Here is a 24,933-nt window from a genome sequence, read left to right on the forward strand (position 1 = left end):
GCTGCAAGGGAGCTGGAGAGGGGCTTTTTACAAGGCTATGTTGGAACAGGACAAGTAGAAATGGCTTTACACTGACAGGGCAGGTTTAGATCAGATTCAACGAGGAAATTCTTTACTGTGAGGGTGGTGAGACACTGGCATAGGTTGCCCAGAGAAGTTGTGGATGCCCCATTCCTGGAAGTGTTTCAGGCCAGGCTGGATGGGGATTTGAGCAATCTAGTCTAGTGAAAGCTGTCTCTGCCCATGGCAGGGGATTGGAACTAGATGATCCTTAAAGCCCTTTCAAAACCATTCCATGAAGAGTGGCTCTTGGGAATATTGAAGTTCCTTTCTCACTCCTGTCACTTTTTTCCCTGTCTATTCCTTGAAAGCCAGTTGGAAGGGGTGTGAGTGTGGTGCACAACCCCCAGGACTGCAGTAGCAGGTTTGTGGCTGCAGGAGAGGTGGCCCATCATCCTTCAGGTGGTTGCGGGGGAGGCTGAGTGCTCTGACAAGCCAATCTGCCTTGCACACTGTGTGGGTTAAGCCCACAGCTGCATATGTATAAGGCTGAATGTTATTCCTCACTAGAAATGACAGGATGACTCCTGTATACGTGTGCAGTATAAATACTCGGGAAAAATGCTTTGGGATGAAAGGATCCATATAATGATCAGATATTATTAAAATGTCAGGTAGCTCTGGGCACTGAAGATCTGTCTCCCTGTGGAGCTCATATGAAATTTAAAGTAAAAAAAGCTTTTGTGATTTGCTGAGTGGGTGGCTGAATGGGTTTTATCATTGTGTCTCAGAGTTCTCCTTCTCCTCCCTCAGATGATCAGAATTCACTGCAATCAAAAGCCAAGTCACTCTGACACTCTTAATTAGGGACAAGAGAAGTGGTGTGATTTCTTGCTGCACATTATTAAAAGGGTTATTACTAGACCCCAGATCCACTTCAGGCAGCACATTCTGTGTCAGAATATACCTTGGTCTGCTCCCTGTTTGCTCCCTGTAGGGTTCAATCATGGCTGGAATCTCAGAGACTCTGATTTAGCCAGCACAGACATCTGTACCATGCTAATGAAACTCTTGCTGTCCTCTGAAATGGCAAACCAGGGCTGAGGTGGCAAAGGGGGGAACTCGGGGAGATTTGATCTACCAGTGTAAAAGAACTTCTGAAGGCTGAGTGGGCTCTTTGATAACATCCTAAACAGCCTGTTAAACTCCTGCTACTTTTCAGGCCTCATGGTATTGAATTCAGGAGGTGGTCATTCCTCATGCCTGTCGCAGTAAGTAGGAAAGCTGCTGAGCTGTGAACGGTCAGAGCTGCTTGAATCTATCATGCTCCATGTGCCTTAAGTTGAAGGAAATGAGAAGAAATGAGTGATGGAAGGGCTACAAATAAATATCTGGAATGGAAAATGTGGAGAGTAGAAAGAGGCACAGCCATTCCTCAACCCCTGGTACTGGCCCCACCAGGAGAGAAGAACCTGAATACAGACAGTAAATGTGTCTCTCTAAAGCCCCCCTGACAGCTCCAATCCAATCAGGGTAAGGCTACTTGCACCTTCTCCTAATGACACAGCACACCCATGATGAGAAACCAAACCCCACTCCTCTCTTCTCAAGGAGCTGTCCTCATCCCCGCACTCACCCTTATTCCTGCCTGCTCTCTTTACACACTTGCAGGAGGGAGAAGTTACAACAAAAGGGGCTGGAGGGTGTCCATAGTTCACGCTCTTTTCTTCTGAGGTGTGGCAGAGAGACAAACCCCAAGTTCTGGCATTCTCTGCAGGTAATGTCAGCCTTGAGCTCATGGGTATGGAGAGGCCACCAGGACCCTTTCTTTATCCTCTAAAGCACCCAGGTGTCATCACCTCATTTTCTGCAGTGCCCAATCACATCCATGTGCTCTAGAAATGCCTGCTGCAAGGCCAGAGGACCTCATTGTGGGGAGCCCAAAGAAGGTACTCAGTGACTAACATCAGTTTGCTGAGGCAAAGGTTCACAGCTTACAAACCTGGGAAGCTCAGACAGGAGAGAAACAGACAATTCCTGACACATGCAAGGCCTGCACTGGGGTTTTCTGGCCTGTAACTTAAGACTCAAATTGCTCTTATGTAAGCCATATTGAGCACATTTTTTATAGCAAGCCTGTGCTGTTCTGGGAAGAGCAAGCCTTTTGAAGAGTGGGATAACCAGGAAATGACTGCAGCACGGACAAGGAAGTGAAGCAGAAGAATCAGCAATCACTTGGGATCTTCATCACTAAAGATGACCAACTTCTGTCCCACACTCCCAAACTACTGGGATGATTTTGCACTCTTCTAGCTCCTACTCCTCTCCCTGTGTTCAAGGTCCTTTCCATCTGACCTGGCTCAATTTGATGCTGCCACACTAAGTGGAGCTGCCACACAAATGGTATGTGTGTACTAACACATACATTTATATAAAACATTCACAGCAGGCACATTTGGATGCCTAAATTAAAGCTCTGCATAGGGAAGTACAGGAAGTTAACTCTGATGAGTTGACGGAATTACAGACTTTTCCAAAAGTTGAACAGGGTTAGCTTTTTAAATCTTTGCCTGGCTTGTGGCAAAAGTAAGCCTCACTTAAGAACCATCTTTTCTTTGATGAAGATCATCAGTGATTAACCTACTCTATGAAAAGAGAAATCTAGGGCGTACTTAGGCATATGATCACCGTCAGTGTAGCATAAAGTGAGCAATACAGTGATATATCCCTCCTCCTCAGAGTCAGGGATCATCTGGAAACTGCTTCAAAAGCAAATACAAAAGACAAAACTTAAAGGAAGAATCAGCATTAAATGTGAGATGCTTGGTTCAACTCAAGAAATGCTCTGACAACAGCTTCAAGCATTCAAATAGAAAAATGCATCCCTACTTAATATTATTGATTTTTTGTCTGGAGAAAAACCCACAGACCATTGTGTCCAAGCTGTGGGAGATGCTAACTGAAGGCAGACAGGTGAATGCGGTCAAAGTCGGTACTTTGTTCGAACGACAAAACTCAAACAGAACAAAAAGCTGGTCAAAAAACCCCTTGTGGTGAAGTCAGTTTCACTCTCTGAAATATTTTAATTTTATTACATCTTCATGGTAATGAGGTAACCCCTAAAGTCTTTTGGCAAAATTCTAACCTTTTAGCCTAATGGGAATTTTTTTAGTGACTTCAACAATGTCAGGAACTTTGCCATGAAATTGCAATCAGAATTCAAAATGCTTCTGCGATCATTAACCATGTCATGCTTTGGTCTAAATATGGCAAACTGATAATCTTGATTACAATTTTACAGCACTTTTACAAAGGGTAGAAGTTATTCACAGCTGCCATCTAAGGAAGGCAGGTAGCTGACAAAGGAGAGCAACAAATTCCTGGAAGATCACCGAGTAACTCTAAAATGAGACTTGTATAAAAAAAAAAAAAATCTTCCTTTCTCCATTTAAAGTAGAGGGATACCATGGATGTTAACCTTCTGACCTCCAAACCAGGAGTGTATTCACTGTATTTGCATGCAGTGCCATATCTTTACTGAATTCAGCAAAGAGCAAAAGAAGATCTTTGATCAGAACACAAAATTAATTTATGTACTAGAGGCTTCACAGAAAGCCACTGAACTTTTGGGAAGAATAGGAGAATAAATTGTCTTTGTAGAGTTAGTCATGAAACACGTGATTAGCATTTTCAGTTTGCAAAATAATCTCTACTCAAGCAGAGCTCCCAAGCAAGACTATTTTTTCATGTTGGGAATATTCAGGTCCCAAGAGTCTGGGAACATCCTTGAAGAGGATTATATCTGAAATGATGATTATCCATTGGTCATTATTTTCATTTCAGTTAAGACAGAGATGTGAATGAAATACCATTATATGCAGCAATGAAGAGGAAATGAAAAGGGGGTCAGATTAGAAGAAAGGACTGATCTCTTCCAAAGCATGGGACTGATGCAAGTGGGCACTCGGTGACAGCACTTCTGGCAGTGCTGGCTGTTGAAGTCTCTGTTAACACCCAACCAAAATCTTGAGCTTTGTGTACTGCCTAAGCCTGACATTTGGCCTTTCCTGACACAGAGCATAGCTGGGAAATGTCAACAGCCAGAACAAATATTACTGCATGTACCTGGCAAATCACTCATGAAACACCCTTATGACTCTGTAGAGAACCTTGTAAGATGGTTTTGCTTTCTGGAAATAACAGATGTACTGGCAATACACTAAAATTTTGGTCTACCCTACCCCCTCGACTTTTGTGAGAACTGACATGCAGGGAATGTGACATTGCAATTGCTCCAGCCTCTTAGTCAACTTAGTTAATTTTTCTGTGAAAACAAGAGAAAAAAAGTGAAGGTCAGTTTGTAGGTTGGGCACCTACAAATTACTTCAGGAGGGAAGTTTTTTCTTTTTCCAAAGGTGTCCAGATCCTTGTCTCCCTTTCAGGATGGTCTGACATAATAAGTATGTAGAAGACTAGGACAGGTCTAAGTATATATATATATTTTCATCTGTATCTGCTTTTGCTAAGAAGAATATTTCCATGTTTTATTTTAAATAACATCATTTTCTAATGTAAAAAATTATGCAGACTAGTGCAATAAGGAGAAATCCTGAGTGAAGAAAGTAATCTTTAAGGTTACAGTATGGGCTTTCTTGATGTGTATGCACTGTGCCTAAAGTTTCTTCTGTCCTTTCTAGGAGCCTGATTTTCTGCAAAGTAATCTAAATATCCTGCAGTCTGAAGATAAGATTGTGTGTTCAGTGTACAGGAATACGTTGCCATTTTTCCTTACCAACACCTCCCACTATTACTCGGCATGTAGAGGTATTTAATTTGTTGAATTCAACCTGTCATCTGTAACAAATATGTCCTAATCCAATTATATGCATCACAGTTCACTAAGAACCACGTAGGAGCCACCAAGCCTTCTTCTCTTTGATCATCCCTGATTTGCACAGTGGCCAGGGGCAAAACCCCTGGAGTCTGCTGAGAATATATGTGGAGACAACCTGCAAGGCACAACACCTGAGTGCTACATATTTGATATAAATGACAGTTGTTTAAAAGGCACTTCAGCTTCCATTTTACAAAGTTCATTATCATAGCACATGTTTTAACATCAGTTCTTTCCCTCTATTTCTCTCTTTTCTTTTATACTGCTGTGCTTTTTCTGATTCCATGGTGGTATTATTGTTGAATACATGGCTGCAACTGTGACTCGATAATTGTAACTATCTGGTTTCCCTCTTTGCCATTAATCTAGGTATTGACTTCTTTTCTTAAGAGTCATATATTGCTATGAGATCAGCAGAGGAAAAGCTCTTGGAAAAGGGGCAGAAAATACAGTTTCTATCCTATGGAAAATTCAGGCATTTGAGAGCTTGTACAATTACAAACTGGCTTAAAATATTACATTTTGAAAAATTTACTATTGACCAAAGATTCTGAAATATTTTGTTTTAGATATCTGGGAATTGTGCACCAAAACACTCTCTTTACACAACTGAAATGTTTCCTTTTAATGCTATTTAAACCTCTATATTATATAAATATAAAACTTTCAAGCACTTGTGTTTATGCAGTTACATATGAGCCAAAATAGTACAGCTTGAAGCTTTCAGGTAATTTCCCTTTAAAACATTTCAATACCACAAAACATTGTTTCATCTACATTTTTGGTGAGGAAGCAAGTTCTTTTAGACATGTAGTTATTCCTTCAGGATTTCCTTTGGGAAACCTGCAATCAGCTATTTATTGTACAACGACCATTTTTTAGCTAGCATATGTGAGTATATCAAGATCATCATTGGATTAATATATTTTTGGTTTGCAAACAGAATCTTTCAAAGGGGCAATGGGATGCTGTGCAGACAGACTGCAGCTGCAGATTTGTTGGAGCTATCAGACAATATTGAATGTCTCCTGTCCAAACGCTGAGAGCTACGAGGCTCTATTGACTTCACTGCGGAAAGGGATCACAATGAATGAGATTTAGGAAAGGATTTAAAAAAAGAGGACAACATTTCCTTATCAAAAAAGCAGTTCACAAAACTTGAGCCTTCCATTCAGGTTTAAAATAAAACTGTTCTCCTGACCGAGCCATTAGACAACACATGGACTAAAGTAGATGTTAAAATATATTAGTGTTTAAACTGTTGCTAGTTCACTTGGCCAGGAGGAAGATATCATATATAATTGGTTGTAATATTCATATGTTTATGACAAAGACAGCGCGGTTTGGATGACAAACATAGCAGGAAACTTTTCCTTTTTTTTCTCTTCCCCCCTTATGGAAATTGCTGTTTTGATGGCAATCATTAAGGAAATAATAGAAGCAATTTTTTTTTGGCAGCAGGTTTTTAAAAACACAACCTTAAGAGTCCTTTAATGTTATTGGACTAAATAATGATTCAGTGAATTAATTTAGTCCTCTTGCGAAAATTAACTGTTTCAAAATTATACACATATACAAACCACCTCACTCAGAACTGAAACACAGCCAGGCTTGCCCAGCTGCAAGGTGGCAGCCACAGAGACAAATGGTGTAACTTTGTAGCTTGACTAATCCTGGACAGGACACTAAGGAAAAGCATTTCTTTTGCAGTCGTTTCCATGGTATCTTTAACACCCACATTCAGCAAGTAGGACACTGGTTGTTAAAGTCTCATCCAAATAAATCCTACAAAGTAAATTGCATGGAACCCAATTTATCTACCTTGAATGAAGTTTGCTGGGATTTGAACCTGTGGCTTCAAGAAAAAAAACCCAGACACTTCAAACTTGATGTACAAATCATTCAGCCATTCTATCAGCTTTAAGACATACACAGTAAATTTGAGACCATACACATACATGTACTAAATCTACACACAAACAGATGTACCTACATTTGCTTGAGATTCATCATGCCCATTGATTTCTGCTAATTCCTTGGCACTTTTTAACTGCAAAGAGTGAAAAAAAAAAAAACAAAAAACAAAACAGAACAAAACAAGCACATTACTTCAGTATTTCACACAGTTATCTTTGATTTATTTGAAGGAGTGTTTTATAAAGCTTCCAATGAGAAAAACAGATGGAGCATATAATTCTAATGAGTTTTTGCTCAAACCATTTTGAAACCAACATACTTAAGGTTTGATAGGTTGGCAAAAAAAGAAAAATAATAGAACTGGGTTATTATTTTTTAAATAATAAGATTAGAAAGTAGTTTCAAGGCATAAAAGGTACACAGATTTCTCTCTCAAGAATAATAAACAATTTAATTTACCACTGTTGTTGCTATTAATTTAAACTTTACAATATCTGCAAGTTGCCACTAGCTAAATAGTGTTTTGCCAATGATTACTTTTGCATGATATATTTTGAGGTAAGATGCCAAAGTGCTACTATACATTGTCTTCCTGACAACGTACCTAAGTAACTGACATGGCTCCTGGGTATGATGGAAAAGGAGGGGAAGTGAAGAACAGCTCTTTTATTTAACCAGTGGCAGGAAGAACCGAGGGGACACTGCAAATATATGACCTGAACAAAAACTTTTTTTCCCCTCCTGAATTAGCTTTTAGGGGAAAATCCAGGATTACATTGGGAATTGTAAAGATCACTCTCAGGAGATTTAAGGAAAGTCCTAGCTCACATCTTGAGCCACAGTGAAATATGCTGTCATTCATCCTGTGATTGAGCAAACAGAGCAAAGAGGAGACACCGCAGCTCTCCTGAGCCTATAAGCCACAGAGGTTTGTACGCTTAAATGAAACTCATAGAATCATTTGCTCTTTAGGTTAAGCTCTGAAAAGACATGCTTTTATTGTAATTTAATTCACAGTAGATATCATGTGGAGGAGGGGGATGGAGGGAGAGGAGATGGATCAGGAACAATAAACACAACTTTCCTCTGAATTCCTTCTTTTTTGCCAAAGAAATTGGGTTTGATGTAACTGTTGATTCTACAGCTCTGGCTCTGATTTGCAACAGTTCTAAAATCCTAATGAAACAGAACACTAATATGTATTGATTAGTGTCTGACTCAGAAGTGTTGGTGGACTACAATCCTAGGGGTTTGGTTACCTCCATCTTATTTTTGCTGAACTGAGTGTGATTCTGCCCCCAGCTGTTCAGTTTCCAATCTGACACTTAGGGTAAGCAGGCCATGGTCTGTTTGTACCTTATGCAGGGCTGTGAACTGCACCAATTCAGGAACTAACTAACTGCTCAAGCCACTAAACCAGTCCTCATGGAGAGGGAAGAGGGCAACACTTCCTGATACAGTAGTACAAAGGATATCTGGGGACTGCAAAATCATCAGGTCTCCTGGTTCAATTCACTGAAGCTCATCTTTCAAAAGCCTCAAGAAGTCTGAAATTTATACTGACAGCAGGGTGGTGCATTTCCAATGAATGCTACATGTTTTCCCTACTCTGATAAAATAACCATCCTGTGAAATCACTCCACTGTGAGGATAGCTGGTAGGAATGAGCTGAGATGGCTGCTTCCAGACAAGCACCAGAATGAAGTATTTATGGATCGCAGTTTAACTGGAAGAGCTGTTTCCTGATTATGCCAATTCTTCATTATTGGCATAATTATAAGCCACACATTATAAGCAGTCCTGTTGGGTTCAGCTGAGTTACTTATCTGAATATGAGGTCAGGAGAGCATGCTTAGTTTTGTAGAACTGTTCTGCATGCTGATGAGAGTGTCCTGAGTTCTCAAGGAATGCAGTTTAGTCCTTACACTTTGCCTTTCCCTGTCTAGGTTTATAAAATGCCATCACCCCTTGGTGACTGTGGCTACCTGGCAAAGTGCTCTTCTGGTGACATGCCACATCCCCATCAGCCACACGTGGGTTTGATGGGAGACTGGGCTCAGCCTGCAGCCCACTTTTTTCATGCAGGCTTTTGCCCTGCCAAGGCTTCCCTCCATTATCACCCTGGCACTACTTCTTCAGTTGATATAATGCAGAGAGGATGCCTGAGCCTCTCCATCTCTTTTATTGCACACTTTTATATGCTCTGAAAAGGATGCCAGAGCTTAGGCAAGAAGCTGCTTGCATCCCTGCCAAAACTAGGACCTCTGCAGTGGAGATAATGGTGGAAAACTTAAGGGTAGAAAGTGTGCAGCTGCATTCCCATCGGTTAAAGGGGTGAAGTCCCTTTTTGTACAATATATTTTTTTCTAAATTATTATTTAAGCTATATTCTTCTCTCACATGTTAAAGAGAAATGCTGGAATAGGAAGCTTAGAAAAATGTACAATATTGGAAAAACAGAACTTGCCTTGCCCCCTACACTGACTCCAGGGTAAGTCAGGGGCAAGTGTGATGTTAGCAGTGGACAGTGTGCTGAGGCAACACACAGAGCTAGTGCTAGCAACAACCAGGAGCCTGCCTGGAAGGAGAAGGGGTGAGGAATCAGAAGTATCTGATAATCTAATGCTGTGGTGGGGTAGACCTGACTCAAACCAGAGGGCATGAATCCCTCAGACAACCAGAGCTGAAGGGCACATGCCAGATGTGATTCAGAAGCCTTCTGACTACAGCAATGCAATATGGTGCACCAGCAAGTGGGACTTCTCCCAGCAGGACATCCCAGCCTGGATGTGGCTGGGAGCATGGAGCAGCCATGCTTGGATGGAGCTGCACCCCCCTGTACACATACCCTGAGTGAGGCAGGGCAGGATCCCTGTGCCAACTTGGGATGAAAAGGCAATTTTTAGCAAACTTATCACAAAACCAAGCCATAAAGTCAAGACAGGAGTCCTGTGCTATTTATTTTTGAAAGAAATGCTCTATTTATTTGGCTTGGCTGCATGATTTTCAATACCCATTGTGGATAAAACACACAGATAAGCTTGGTGCTTGTAAAGGAAAGCTGTGAGTCTTGGCAAGTGGGGGTCATTACTGCAAAGGCTTCTGCTGTTCTGGAAACTTTTGGAACTTGTTCAGGGTTCTTGGAGGAGCACACTGGCTGCCTAGCACTCTTCAGGAATTCTGGCTACTTACAGTCTTGGCCTCAGGCGCGTTTCAGAGCTAATTCTCAAGAGAAATGCAGATCTAGCCTGCCTTTCTTCCAGCTACTGTTTCGCCTGTCTGCCTAGCATGAGTGCACATTTGATTCGCAATTAGCAGCAGTCTGCAGAGATTCAGCAGTCTGCCCTGGTGGTCCCTACTGGGCCTCACATTGCAAGATCTTCCTATATGTTTTTACAGCATATAATTGCTACAAAGACATAAAATAACTTTGTGCAATTTTTGTTTTTCTTTTTTTTTTTTTTAAAGCACTTTAAAATGCTATACCTTGAAAGTCATGTGAAAATGGAAATGAGATCCAATTAACTCAAGAGACCTGGTGGAATCTGTGTTTATAAAGATTCTGTCATTACCAAATCCATTCTTCCTCATGGCATTTTCTGTATTACAGTCTTGCCTCAGCTTTCATTTAGGTTATCTCTGTGACCATAACTACAAAGAACATAAAAGCTTCCAGAATCTAAATTATTACTTTGTAGAATACATTTGTCATCAGATATGTTCAAAAATAAATGTTCAATGGGGAACAATGTCCTAGCTTTCATAATGAACATTAAAAAAATCAGAAATAAACATAATTTACTTTTCCTAATGTGTACATCAAATGTATACATCAGTCTGCAGACATATTCCGACATACATGAAAAATCTTGAACATTAGAATCGTCAGCATTTTGAATCTCTGCCACTTAAGCAATTCAGATTCCCCCAGACCTTAAACTGCAAATACTTAACCAAGCCATCAAATATTTTAGCTGAAAGTTTATATAGAAAGGGTTAAAAAAAAGGTCTGAAAGCAGAGACTGTGCCTCTGCTGCACAGGTGGGGATTTTCAATTTCAGTGTGTCCAAGCCACATGTTTTCTACAGAAAACACATAATTGTGCACACTGTGCTTGCACACGAAGCACTGTTTCTTCTCTAGATTTACAGGTTTAGGGCCAGCCTTGCTTTTTGCTGTGTAGCTATCCATCTTACCATCCTTATAAAACAATACTGTCAAATATACTTCTCTGCGTCATAGTACACCTTAGTATCAAAGAAGGTGGGATAATCAGATTTACAGAGTTTTGATTCTCACTGGTTAAATAAGTGCATTGATAACTACTTTTTTAAGGCCATTATGATAATGCTACTGTAAGTTTTTTATATACTCATACTTGTGTGAACTACACAGGAGATGCCAAAATGTTTTTTTCAATACTATTCTTGAAAGGAAGAGCTGTTTCGGCTCAGCTATATTTAACTCCCCCAACATTTTTTTAAATTCAGAGCAAAACCACTTATCACTGATATCTATGTAGAATACATAAGAGGAAATACTACTCAAGACATGAAATCCAATATTGGATAGTATATTAAGTAAGGGTCCATTTTCACTCTATTATCTGAAACTCTGTTAGCCTAATCAGAGCAGACAGACAGGACATGTAAGGTTAGGTCTGGCTGACAACATATTCTGTGGTCAGACTCCTACAGATTTTGGAGGTGAAGCCATGAGACTTTCAGAGCTAATGGTTTTGCCTTCCTTCCCCTTAGCATGCCTAAGCCAGCACCTTTCTCCTGCCAAAATCACTCACCTGTTCCTGCAGGACTTCAAGCATTGCTTGTGTATGCGTTTGCTCTTCCTTTGCTTGCTCCAGTTCAGACTTTTTGTTATTTAATTCTTCCTGTATGCTCAGCAATTGCTGCACAAACAAAAGAAGTTTCTGGTTAGCCTCGTCTGGATCCAAAGCAGTTTAAAATACCCAGTTTGACAAATCCTCATTTCAAACAATGTTTTGCAGTCTGCTCCTACATTTATTATTGTTGCATAATCTGCTTTGTCTAAATGGACCAGAGGTAAATTGTTTTCATCTGCATCTCCTTCTGCGGCACTGCACCACGAGTAATGCATCTGTTAATGTGCATTAAGCTATTTGTTACATTAAAGCAGAAACTCCTGCTACAGTATGTCACCCACAGAGTGACTGTCACATTCGTCTGAACCAAAATCTTATTTGTAGAAGTATATGTGCTGGTTTTAATAAGACTGGGGTAAACACTATGGTACATAAATAATTTAAAAGCACAGCCCTTTAATATAATTAGTTATTGGCCCACAGCCATTTTCATTCTATGCAAAGCAATATTCTGGAAAGCTTTCAGACTGACTTGCCAAGAAGACAAAAGCTTTCCCTTTTTTTTTTTTTTTTTTTTTGTCTTGTGCTACAATATTTATTAGATCAGGAAGACTGATGCCCTATAATCAATATATCAGTCAGGGAGACTGCTGATCTACTGTCAAAACAAAAAGCTATGACCAAAATCTATTTTTATGAAGAGAATTCTGAGATGAAGGAGCACATTTGAAAGCCCACGTGCCCTGGTCTCGGCTAGCTTTAGATTCTGCATAGATTTATTGTGACTGTCAGGAACAGGTCAGTAGATTTAATTCTGAAATACTTATATGTTTTTGCATTGATTTTTGAAGAATGTTAGACAATGATGAAGAGCAAGAGCAGACAAACAGGTTAAGAAAAGAGTTTATGTGTTTTCTCTCAGTGAATAAGAAAGGAAACTATGATTTTCTGGGGCAACATATTGCTTGTTAGCACACTCCATTTAAAGGAGTAATTGAACTACTAATTGCTTTACTAACATGCATTACTGATTTAACCATGTACCTACATCTAAAGCTTAGTTTATGGTTGTGCTTAGGGCTGGTGGCTGACTCAAACAGATGATGCAGGTGTTCAGCCTCCTGGTAAGTTACAGACAGCAAACCTAGAAAAAAAGTCTTGGCCTTGTTCCACTGCACTGGAAGTCCCAGGCATCAAAGGACATGGTGTCAGCATTGTTTTCAGAGTGACTTGGAAACAGATGACATTTCAGGGACTGGTGGAGTTATTGGTAGTGTGTTTCTGTTGTAAGTGAACATCAGTATGATGGATTAATTCAGCCACTGAAGTAAAAATACACGTGGGTATATGTCTGATTATATCTCACACACTCTACAGTCCAGCGGAGTTGGTTAGCTTTTTGATGGATCATGCCGCCTGGACTGCTCCCTGGGAGCCTTCAAGAGACATTCTGGTATGGGTTTTCACTCTATCACAGCACAAGACCATTTTGAATCTCAAGATTTTTCCATGAAATAAATAGGTCTCTTCCACTGAGGCTCATACCCAACCAGCTTTTGTGTGGGAAACTCTGCTTTGGCATTTCTCCAACAGGGACGTGTTCACCTTGCCTGTTGGGTACTACTTCCCACATTTCCAGAAGATAAACTGGATTTGTGTGCACTGCCACAGGTCACACACTGATATCCATGCAGAAGGGACCATCTAGTCACCCCATGTAAGCTCATAACATACCTATAAGGGTCACCTAGGATAGCTCTAGCTGATGCCTGCAGTTTTGAGAGAATGGACTCTAGTCCTCAGGAGAGAAGCAGAGAACAAGAGACCAGAAAGATGCCATGAGCCCTCTCAATAGTCACTAGCTGAAGCACTGTGATAAGCAGACTGTCACCTACCTAATAGCAGCTGGTGAGATTTCCTCTCCTTTGCATCTGCAACCTGTTTGACCTCACACACCTGAACATATAATGAGAAAGGAGTCTTTGCCCTTATTTCAGAATCTTCTCTGAGCAGTTATGTCTCACCAGTGTGGCCAGACTCCATCTTGGTTGAGAGAATTTTACTCCAGCTTCTGGGAAAAGCCCTACAGGCCATCCTTTTGAACAACATAAAATCACATCTGGAAGATCCTAAGTGAGTTTTCATTTCATCCTGCTCCTGAATAATCTTTCACTAGTGAACGACTGTTACAAAGAGGAAACCAAGACTGACTCTTGGGTTGAACTTGTTTACACAACTGAACTTAAACTTCCTTTTCTATCCCACCTACCCCCTCTCCATGCTTCTTCCATGGACACGTTTCACCTATTGCGGATCAGCTCACAAACTTCCACTGTTTTGTTTTCACATCTCCCACTGTCATCTCCCACTGCGATTTAGTCTAATTATATATCTCTTCTTTTGACCCTGACTTTTCCTCTTTTCCTATTTTGTGTTTAAGGCAATTTTTCCAAAACTGTCTGAGCATGGGAGGAATTAGTGTGGAAGACACTGAGGGCATGAGAGAGAGAGGGAGATGTGATGTTCTGCATCTTTGTACTTGGCTCTGGACCAGTGAGGAACAGGAATCCCAGGAAAATATCCAACATTCTCAGTTTCCCTGGGGTAAAAGAGCGTGCATTCTATTTGGAGTATGAACTACAAAGCACTTGATATGAGATAAAACCTTCTAGCAGTCTTAGTGGTTAAAATGTCAACTATAGAAGGTTTACTGTGTGTGCATAGGCTCCAAAGACAGTAATTGTGTCCTATTTTCACAGGGGTGGAAAGCAGAGTGACTAAGATATCCTATTCCCATTCATACATAAGGTTTTTCATTCACAGGACTGGGACCTTCCCATTCAACCTCCAGAGATGTCAAAATTTTTTAAAATTTGGAGCCATCCCTTGGGGGTTTAACTTTCTTTTTCTCTCCCTCATATTTATCTCTAAAAGCTGCAGAATCTGCTAATTTTGCATGGGTCGGGTTTGCATATTTCTTTTTCCTGAGTGGTTGATGCTGCAACCAAGAAGTTGTAACAAGGAGTTATACCTGCCAAACAGCATATTTTTCTCCTTTAGTCTCATTTTGGAAAATAAAGAAATAAATGTGACTGAAAAAAATATCTGCCTAAGACAGATGAACAGCTGGAAAAATTTCACCACAAACACATGATGTTTGGCAAAGTTAGAAGCAAATGGGGAAAGGATCTTACACTGGCAGAAATGAGACAAGTTTCATAACAGGGACTGCTGACACGCCAGCTTATAAACTGACAGGTTTTCCATAAAGATTATAATGAATGATGCCAACATGTAGGTATTAATTATTCAGAATTACTTGGTTTTTCATACATAAATCTACTTATTAAAAATTGATCCTATAGATATTTCTTTTGCCCTTCAAATTTCTTGCAACTATATACCACAATCAATCAAAATAAAAAAATATCCTTGGTTTCAATAATTATGCTGTCTGATACTGTTCCACCTTCTTTGCCATCTCACACAGCCTTTCTGCTAGAGTTTCCCTGTGTAGGAAACCCACCTACTACACTGATGGTCACCACAGCTATACAAGTGTCTGTTCTTTCAATCTTGTCTCACATCTCTGGCCATTCCCTTTAAGCCCTGATGCTCCTAGCTTTGTGACACAGCATTCAGACACAGGTTACCCAGTTTTATCAGGCAAAGAACTGATTTCATGGCTATACAGCCAGGAAATAACTGGCTCATATTTCTGTTCTATTCCATGTCCCCAGTGTGCAATTCTTTGGGTCTGCATGTTATGGAAGTGTCTTTTCCCTGAACCAAAATGCAAGTGTCAGGAAGCGGAAAAGCACATCACAGAGCTCATCAGAGCTCTGATGATCCTGAAGAGAGACACCTGCAGAGCTCCACCAGTAGCAGCCTGGAAGCTCAGCTGGTCTACCAAAAGCGTTTGTCTCCATGGCTGCCAGCTTGACCCAAGGAGATGGAGCTGTGTAGTGCAGTAGGACCAGATCAGACTGGCAGACATCACTAATATCCTCTTACTGGTATTTCCAGAGAGGAGATGGGAAAGCCAGAAAGAATTAACATCCTGGTTGCCTGTCCAGAGATCAATCAATGCATTTTAGACCCCCTCAAAAAACACAAGACATTGCTTCCAGTGGCAATTCTGGAACTGGTCTGCATAGAAATGATAGATATCACGATTCTTTCTTTAGTGAGGACCAAATCCTCCCTGTACATAATAAGCAGGTAGCTAATTTCAAGATGCGAGGTGAAAGAGGGTGTGTGTTTTATTTTGATTTTTTTCCCCACATTCCCACTCCAATGCTGAATCTCTGCCAGAGACAGTTCAGTACCACCCATATTGCATAGATCTCAAAAGCACAGACAGAAAATTACCATCTTAAACCAATCTTCACAGCTTCTGAAACATTAAATATAGATAACATTATTGAAGCCAGCTGAATTACTCAGGCTGTGTACAATGCAGTGCCAGTGTGGCCAAGAATGCTAACAACTGAGCAGCACACACTGCCTCAGAATATATAAGGAGTCCTAAAGGGAAAGTAATAGCTTGCTGCTGTGTATCACTGTGCAGCCATGAAATACTCCTTCTCTTTCCTCTCCTTCTCCTTGCCCACAGTTCTTCATTGCTCCCCAAAAGGCAGTGTGGATTTGAATATAAGATATGGACATACCTAGAAGTGTGGCTGCATCCCAAGCCTAGTTGGACAGACAAGGATCCCATAAGGAAAGCATGATTTCCAGCATGAAGCCAACAACTTTTCATGCAAAGAAAAAGGAGGCAGATCAGAAGCAACCGCAGGGCCTGAGGCTGTACTTAGGATGCTGTAAGGCTGACAGAATAATGAAAAAGGAAAACCAGCATTTGACACAAGTTTAGCAGTTATACTGCTGAATGGTCCTGCCCCTGATATTTTGTTTATGATCTTCTCTACAGCTGCTTGAAATGAAGTATGAAAAGGTTACAAAGAAAGGGCAGTAAGGAGGAGCAGACAAAAGAACATCTTTGGGGTGGGAGCGCTGATGTCGATCACAGGTTGTGCAGGCAGTTTCAGCAAACCCAGCCTGTTCAGCCACAGGAAGGAGGCAGACTCTCCCATTTATGGAGTAGATGCAGAATATCCAGAGATCATCTCTGTTAAAGGTCTCTGAAATCAGTGTATCAAACAGGGATGCTCTTACTTACACAGCTTAACTGAGCCAACTCAGTTGAATGGTCATCTTCAACACCCAGTGAACTCATGCAAACTGGACTCTCCTGCTCATATAATGTGTAGGAGAAACATACTCGTATTACTCTCCATTTATTATCTATAGCAAATATATCCCGATACAAGAAAAATAGATTCATTAAGTGCCTAAAGAAGGTGGAACTTAGGTGTCTCAAATAGGCAGGCTGTATCCCAATCAATGCTACTTTTTTCAGTCCAAAAGAAACCAATGCACAGATGTAAAACAGTAACCCTGGGAAGCAGAACTCACTTGTGCAAAATACTTGCCCCAAAACTACACAAGAATCGAAGATCTGAAAAGTATGAAACCACAACCATTCAAATGACTGCAGAGTTCACCTAAAAATTAAAGCACTCACTTATGATAGCAATTTCTGATGTTTTATTATATTTTTCCTTTTTCCCCAAGGAAAACCTTGTTCCATCTTTTCTAAGTTCATCTTATATAAAGAAAAAGAAGTTAAGAGTTTGCCAAATGGAAAATGAGAAAAATCGCAAGGAAATAAATGTTTTGATATTCTTAGAAGCTGTTAACAAATACAGAGGGGAAGGATGGTAAATGTTTCCTTTCAGAATCTTCCTAAGGTAGGAGGAAAAGAAAAAAATGAATTAAAATGAAATCAACCATTTGCAAAATAAAAATACAAATCCCTCTTCTAGTACTCCCATGGCCTGTCTGGAAGAGTGTCTTTCTCTTTTTGCAAGACAGACAAGATTTCATATCACAAATGGCCAGCACATGGCAGGCTTGAATAATGAGAAAGTGACTTCCCAGCTGAGCAAATATGCATTAGTAACAAGACGCTGATGAGGCCTGACAAATCACCAAGGAAACAGGAGAATGTGAAAGACAAGTCAAAGAAGCTTTAGAAATGAGCCCTCAAGGAAGTTAGCCATGTTGCAGCAAGGCATTATTAAAATAAAGAGTATGGCTGTGGGTTTGGGCTTTTTAAGGGATTAAAAAGAACCACAGTGTAATAGTGCAATGTTTCCCATCCCTGCCAGCTCTCAGGGACTGGCTGTGTCCCTGGCTGTACAGAGGGCATTATTTGGATGGAAAACAGGGTTTCCTCTTTCAGTGATGAAAGAGGGCTAGTAAAGAGGTGCACGTAGATGAATAGCCCAGCTCCTGCTTGATGGGCATTCACCTGCACAGTGAGTTTCCCTGGCTCTCTGGCCAGAGGCAAAGACCATGCTGAACATGTTTGCTCTGCAGGTTAACCACCTCAGAGAGGGCCGAGGAGCTGGACACACACCTGATGGGGAAATGCATGTGGTGGCACTAAAGAACAAATCAGTCCAGCTGCTTCCTTAGGGAGGTGATACCATGCTTCCCTTCCCCTGCCATTAGACAGACTCCAGAGGTCCTGCTACAGCTCTACAGTGCTCAGAGTAGTTGCAGGCATGTATTCTAAGAAATAATGCAAAAGACAGATGGACACAGACACACTGAAACTAACTAGAGGGAGGTTACGGAGGTGGTGGTTTTCTTGAGTAAGGGTTGAGAACAAATAGACAGCAAGAAACTTTTTTTTTTTTTATTACACAGAAGGAAAATATTCCATGTGAGGGTAGCCGGCCACGTGAGCAAGGCCTCAGAGAAGCTGTGGAGTCTCCATCCTTGGGGGTACTGAGACCATAGCTGGACAAGGTCCTGAACAAAAGAGATGACTCCAGAAATGCCTCTGTTTTGAGGAAAGGTGTATACCTGACCTTCAGATGTACCTTCTGACTTCAGTTTTTATAGGATTCTAGAGAAGAGCTGATAGATATCAGAGAAGCAGCTCTCTATTTCTTTTTTTTTTTTGTGAGGCTTAGCAATTCAGCCACACCAGCTACAAGAGGCATGTTAAGGGCTGGGCAGCAGAGGAAAGGAGAGCATGGGTGATGTAATGAACAGTTTAAGAGACAGTCTACAGCTTTCCTCTGCCAAGTAATTTTCAAGTATACCTCTTACTCATCAAGAAAGACAAGTTGTCCTCAGTCAGCTATAGACTTTTGCAGCAAATGAAGAAAAGACCAAGTCCTTAGGGACGTTACAGAATGAATCCTTCATCTCAGAATTTAAATATACTAATAAGAACTTAGCTCTATAGCATCAGGGATCCCTCTCTGGGATCTGGGTTTCACAGCAAATTACACAAGGTCCTTTATTTTGGTGGTGGCCTGTGAAGGGGAGAAGCCTGACAAAAGCTCAGTGTACCTCATCTGTAAAGCTCCCTTCTTTCTTTGCTAAATGAGGTGATTGAGATATCACATAGCCCTGACTTTACTGACAGCAGGTGAATAGATCCTGATCCTGATCAAAGGAAGAGGGCTGATCCCAAATGAGTATCATGTTCCCGCTGCCCCTGCATCTGTCCTACAAGGCAATAAGTTGGCACCTTGCATGATGCACAGTCAAGAAAGACGTGATCATCTAGTCACAACAACAGCATCTTCTGCAGCCTTTCACCTGTACTATCCACTGCGGGTAACTCCTCACCAGTTAATGGCACTTGAGCAGTGTGATCCCATCTCTTCTTCCACGGGACTGAAAATGAGCATGATACAGCATGCATTTCTCAACAAACTAAAACAGATCTTTTAAATTTTGATTTCCCATTCAAGAAAAAATATTTATTTATTTTGATGGGGAATAAAAATTTAATTAGAAGAACAATATTATGGAAGAGAATCAATTTACCCGGTGTAATTTCCACTGAAACACAATTCCTAGTAATGGAAACAGAGTTCTTAGCACTGATAGCATCAAACACAATTGGAAATTCTAATCAGCAAGCCAATGCTAGTATTTAGGATCTTTTAAAAAATTCATGTAAGATCACTGGACTGTAAAACTTAAAAGATTTGTCCTTTGCCACCACTAGACTACACATGCATGTTAATGAACATATTAGTTGATTTATTTCATATTGTAAATAAAATGTGTGCACCGAATTATTTCTCTGTGAAGGGTTTATTCTTGCTGCCAATCTCAGTCTAGCTTTACCAGCACTAGCAGGAAAAAAGATGCTACTCTTCTCCATCTTACAACCAGAACAGCTGTCAGGAATATGGTGCCTAAAGTATCTGTGGGACCTTATTTACACTCCCCTAATATTATTGAAGTGGTGGTTGCAGAAGTGGGAAATCAAACACTACTTTCAATAAAGAAAGGCTGTTAAACAGAGAAGAGAAGCCATTTGGCTTGTCTGAGATCTGGTAAATAAATAGCACTTAATTGCCAGCTGCTCCTTTTTTTTTTAATATAATCAAAAGAGTAAGTGTTTTCTGGAAGTTTAAACATGGATTGGACTGTACAGAGCCCTGAAAAGCCCAAGTGAACTAAGACAACACTTATGGGAACATTTCTCTCTCTCCTGGGGGATCATATATTTCTTAACCAGTTTTCAAATATCAGCCACTGGGTGAGAGAAGGAACGGGCATGGAAGTGAACATCTGGATGTTGGGTCCAGCCCCTCACACTTAACTTGTATCCATTCCCTATAAGGTTATCAGTTCTGTCATTACTACTCCAGTACCATTTTTATAGGAAAAAAAAAGAAAAAAGATCTAACTGGAATTCATACTGCAATTAAAACCATTTCCAACATAATTATTCTGGTCTGTTTACTTACCAGGTAAAAGTGCAAATAAAAGGGATTTTTTTATCTCTTATATTTATTCTTCTTTAATCCAGCTTTGGAGAAGAATCAGTTTATAGTTGTGCATAAGTACATTGGTTGGGTTGTATGCTGAATACATGTTTGGTGAGCAAGAGGTAGATGGAATAAAAAAAGGCTACAAATCTCCTCTCCACTTAGGCTATATTAATAAATATAGCCATAACATGCTCCATCTATTCAACAATGATCCTAATTTCAGCACTAAACTGCTACTAGAACCTGTATATTTAAAGGTATATCATTGTTATAGTGGCCATGGCACTTATACAGCACCAGATTCAGCAATTTTCAGCCACCAGCATCTGTGTCTGTGGCTTCTGACATTTCAGGACGTTTGTACGTGAGAGAAAGGAATGGCTGTGACCGTTAACCACACACGTGAAGAATCTGAGACCTGCAGACCTCAATGCCAGCTGAGTCCTATTGGAACTTAACAGGTGGTAGATGGCTTAAAAGATCGATGAGGAAAAAAAGCCTCATGATGCCCTGCCCTCCTGTCTGTTACAACCTCCTGCACAGAAATGTTCTTTTTGTAGCTGCTCCCACTGAAAGAGTGTGGACCATGGCACTATTCAGTTCGACCACTTGTATGAGAAAAAGCTATGAAAAAAGGGAAGACCTGAGAAGTGCCATCTTTGCTTGTAGAAAAAACTGCTAGCTCCATCTGAAAATGGATTGGCTCTACTCTAATGGCTGGGGATGGTAGAAATCCAATTAATTTCAAAGGCAGCATAGTGAGGCCAACACTAATTACCTTTGGATTTTCTACTCAGAAGAGTTACTATATTTTACAGGTACATGGTCTTGCTGAAAAAGCTGATAGATGCCTCTTGGGACACTTCAATTTGATAAAAGGGTTGTAATCTGTCTCCCAGTGATGGTACTGTGGAAAATGTGTGCTCCCCACAGTCTGCACCACCCTGACCACCCTCCTTTGAGGGAGCAACGAGTGTAAAGAGGGAGCTGCAAGGCACTCCAACAGCAATTCCTACCCTCCCAACCACAAAAGTGAGGCATATCACAGACAAAACAGTCCTACCCTGCATGAACACTGAAAGCCTGAAATGAAGGATAGAGCTGGATATTAGGAAAAATTTCTCCACCAAAAGGGTTGTCAAGCTTTGGAACAGGGTGTCCAGGGAAGTGGTGGAGTCACCATCCCTAGAGGTATTTAAAAGATATGTAGATGCTGTGCTTAGGGACATGGCTTAGCTGTGGACTGGGCAGTACTGGGTTAATTGTTGGATTTGCTGATCTTAAAAGTCCTTTATCACCTAAATGATTCTGTGATTTTATGATTGCTAGTCATCTGGCATTTATCAGAGCTCTTTAAAGAGGTGTATCAGTCTCAGATGCATGTGCTATTTATTTTACATGTTAAATGATTAGTAAACTGCAAAAGAAACTCCTTTTTTTTTTGCAGTTTAGGAAATGTAGGAAATGTCAGGAGCAATGTGGCTTTTGTAGAAAGACCTTGAGCTACATATTGAACAGCAAGGACAGGGAGGTACTGAACAGGTGATGATTGAATGTGCACTCTCTGCTGCAGCACCAAATGGGGAAGGGTCTCTGATGTATACAAAGCAAAACGCACAGGCAGTGGTTCTGGCAGCTCCTGACTTCTGAGCGCTCAGGTTCACAATCTGCATTGCAATTCAGGTTTTGGTATTGTCCAGGGAGAAAAAGAAGAAAAGACAAAAGTGGACTCTTATCACACTGCATCAGAGTGACACCCATGTGGGTCATCAGCAGGGCCAGAATATGTTCAGTCTCCTGCTGAGACATGCTGAGCTGAGTTGGTGGCACTCCCAGCAGTGTATCAGCCCTTCTGTCAGCCCTACACCCACCACACACGACTGTTCCCTTTGTTCTGGCTTTCCAGCTTGAGCACTAATTTTAAGAGAGGCACTGTGGCGCATCCCCTGCTGCTGCAATAACCCCGTGGTTGGGCTTTAATGCACCCCTGCCAGCAAAGGGGAGCCTGTGCTGTCACTCTGTGTTAACAGTATGATCCCAAGCCCAGCCAGTGATTCAGGCCCCTCAGGGGATGGGGGCAATGAGGTGCCTCTTAATCGGCACATCTCAGCATGTGCAATAGCAGAATTGTAGGCACTAGTATACATTTCCTGGACATAACATTTATGGAGCACAGTTTAAATGGGGATTTGTGGATGACACCCTTGCCTGCAGGAGCTAAATTCAGCCCATCGTGCTCGGGGAGTTATGAGAGGAAAGAACATTATCCTACATTTACATGATGCGGTGAAGCACCATGCAAAATTACCAGCCCATTGGCAAATGTACCAGTTCAGGAATCAGCACAGCTGTACAAGCATGGCCCCACACCTTGGCCAGTTAAGCCTGACAAAAAAAGGTAGAGCTAACTTGTTATATTAGAGTCATGCTAAAGGGCATGTGCTCTGTAGACTCAGGATTAACCTGAGGCTTAAAACATTTCACTGAAGTGGTTCATGAGCCACAATCCTGGATGACCAGTAACAATCTAAAATTTACTCGAACACATCCTAATGAGTGTCATCTTCTTTGTGGAAAACTGACATTTTTTCAAAGGCTTGCTAAGACTATCAGTTTCAGACAGATTGTATAAAGGATCTGGGAACCACATCATTAATTCAATAGAGACTCACTGTTAAATTCTGAACCTTGGTTTCAAAGCAAGGTGGCAAATAAAGGTGGCAAGTACATTTCTTCAAGAATTATATTTGATGGACAATGTACTATGAAAGTATATTTTTCATGCTTTGTTCTTGGAATGGCTGAAAGATTATGTTGAGGATATTTTTCAAAAGAATTCTGCTTGCTGTTCCACATGCAATATGCTAAAACTAAATGGTTAAAATTTGGAGAAATTATATACCCACTGAAAATTGAGGCTTATGATTTCAACCATTAAGCAACACTACTAGGTGATATTTTCTGCATTACCTATAGTCATGTATCTGATGAAACATTTCAGACAGAGAGGCAAGATTAAAAAAATTCTTACAGCTGTGCTGTGAAGTGTTGCAAAAATAGTTACAACTAAAACATCCTTTCTTGTGATCACAGACTTTTTTTAGAGCATACCAAACACTGCTGGAAAAAGAGCCATTCAAAAAGTGATCGTCTTGGTATGTGTGTTCTCATATAGAAATAAATTGAAGGCAATACCACCTATGCAGCAGTGACAAGTTAATTCAATTTCCATCTCAAAATCAGGTAAAGTGTATCTCATTTGTTACCATGGATACAAGACATTATTTCCATTTGTTTGAGATCTCACAGTGGGTATGAAATTAAACTGTGACACAGTTTTATGGAGGAAGTTGACTGAAACCCCCTAAGTTCAATGTCATTAGTCCAAAGGATTTTCTTTTTTTAGACACAGCAAATAAGGAGGTTGCTACTACTGCCCATAAGGTACACTTCACAAGCAAACATCTGTGTGATTTTCCTGATGTTACTTTAGATCAGTGGGAGTGATGGAAGAGAAAAATAAACATTCATTTCATCAGTCCTGCAAACACAGGGAAGAATCCTGAAAAACATCCAGATGGTAGAAGTACATTAAAAATACATCGGTGGTGTGTTATTTGCTATTGTTTGGCACCAAATATGTTTACAAAAAATGTCTTGATTCTGAAAATGCATCTAATTTTTCTCAGATAAATCTGCTTTTCAGGCTGCAGTTCAAATCACTTGTTCTCTAGTTTTCAGAGTTCGAAGAAGTGTATGAAAAAATAGGGGAGAATGAGGAGAAAAGAAGAAGGAGAAATATGTTTTTCAATGCTGACATATATGAAGGGATCAGGAATTCAGTGGCATTCAGTTTACCTTGTCTGAAATTAATTTTAATATATACAAAAGGATAAAAGGGAATACAGGTCTTCTTGTTAAATTATTTATACGCAAGTCCTGGATATATATTTAATATTTCATAGTGAGACTGATTTCCATAGATGCTGAGCACCTGCTACACTGGTGGATTTCAGCTAAGGTTGTCATCTCTCAACACTGACAAAACCAAGCTGAGATAAAACTGAGTCTACCTAAATCAAAGCTTTATTTCTACATATTCATACATTAACTGCATGAAAATCACAAAGGTTATGAGATGTCATGAGTGTGGCTAATTACTGAAATCCAAAATCATCATCCAGCTGCTTAACTGACTGATAATTTCCCACCAAATATTCTGAACTTCACCTCCCGTGCTTCTGTGTTGCTGCTCTCCTCAGCATATTGTCAGACTGGATTATCTGCAGTGTCTTCTCCAGCTCCTTGGGCCATCTCTAATTATATCCCATTGGGAGCAAGTAGGTCTGACCCTGAGATTGCAAACTAGAAAAATTGAGAACCTCACAGCAAAACTGTCACGAACACAG

The 24,933-nt window shown here is 40.5% G+C and overlaps 1 protein-coding gene across 8 annotated transcripts in view; it reads right to left on the reverse strand.

Annotated features, from left to right (window-relative positions):
- ENOX1 (ecto-NOX disulfide-thiol exchanger 1) overlaps nt 1-24,933 on the reverse strand; it is a 356,510-nt gene that overhangs the window by 16,501 nt on the left and 315,076 nt on the right. For all 8 annotated transcript variants that reach the window (XM_036381515.2, XM_054518593.1, XM_036381505.2 and 5 more), the window contains 2 exons: nt 11,610-11,717; nt 6,888-6,944 (listed from right to left, as the gene is read on the reverse strand). In XM_036381515.2, the coding sequence (XP_036237408.1) occupies nt 6,888-6,944; nt 11,610-11,717 (165 nt within the window). The remainder of the gene's footprint in view (nt 1-6,887; nt 6,945-11,609; nt 11,718-24,933) is intronic.

Source organism: Molothrus ater, chromosome 2, assembly GCF_012460135.2.
Source record: "Molothrus ater isolate BHLD 08-10-18 breed brown headed cowbird chromosome 2, BPBGC_Mater_1.1, whole genome shotgun sequence".
NCBI lineage: Eukaryota > Metazoa > Chordata > Aves > Passeriformes > Icteridae > Molothrus > Molothrus ater.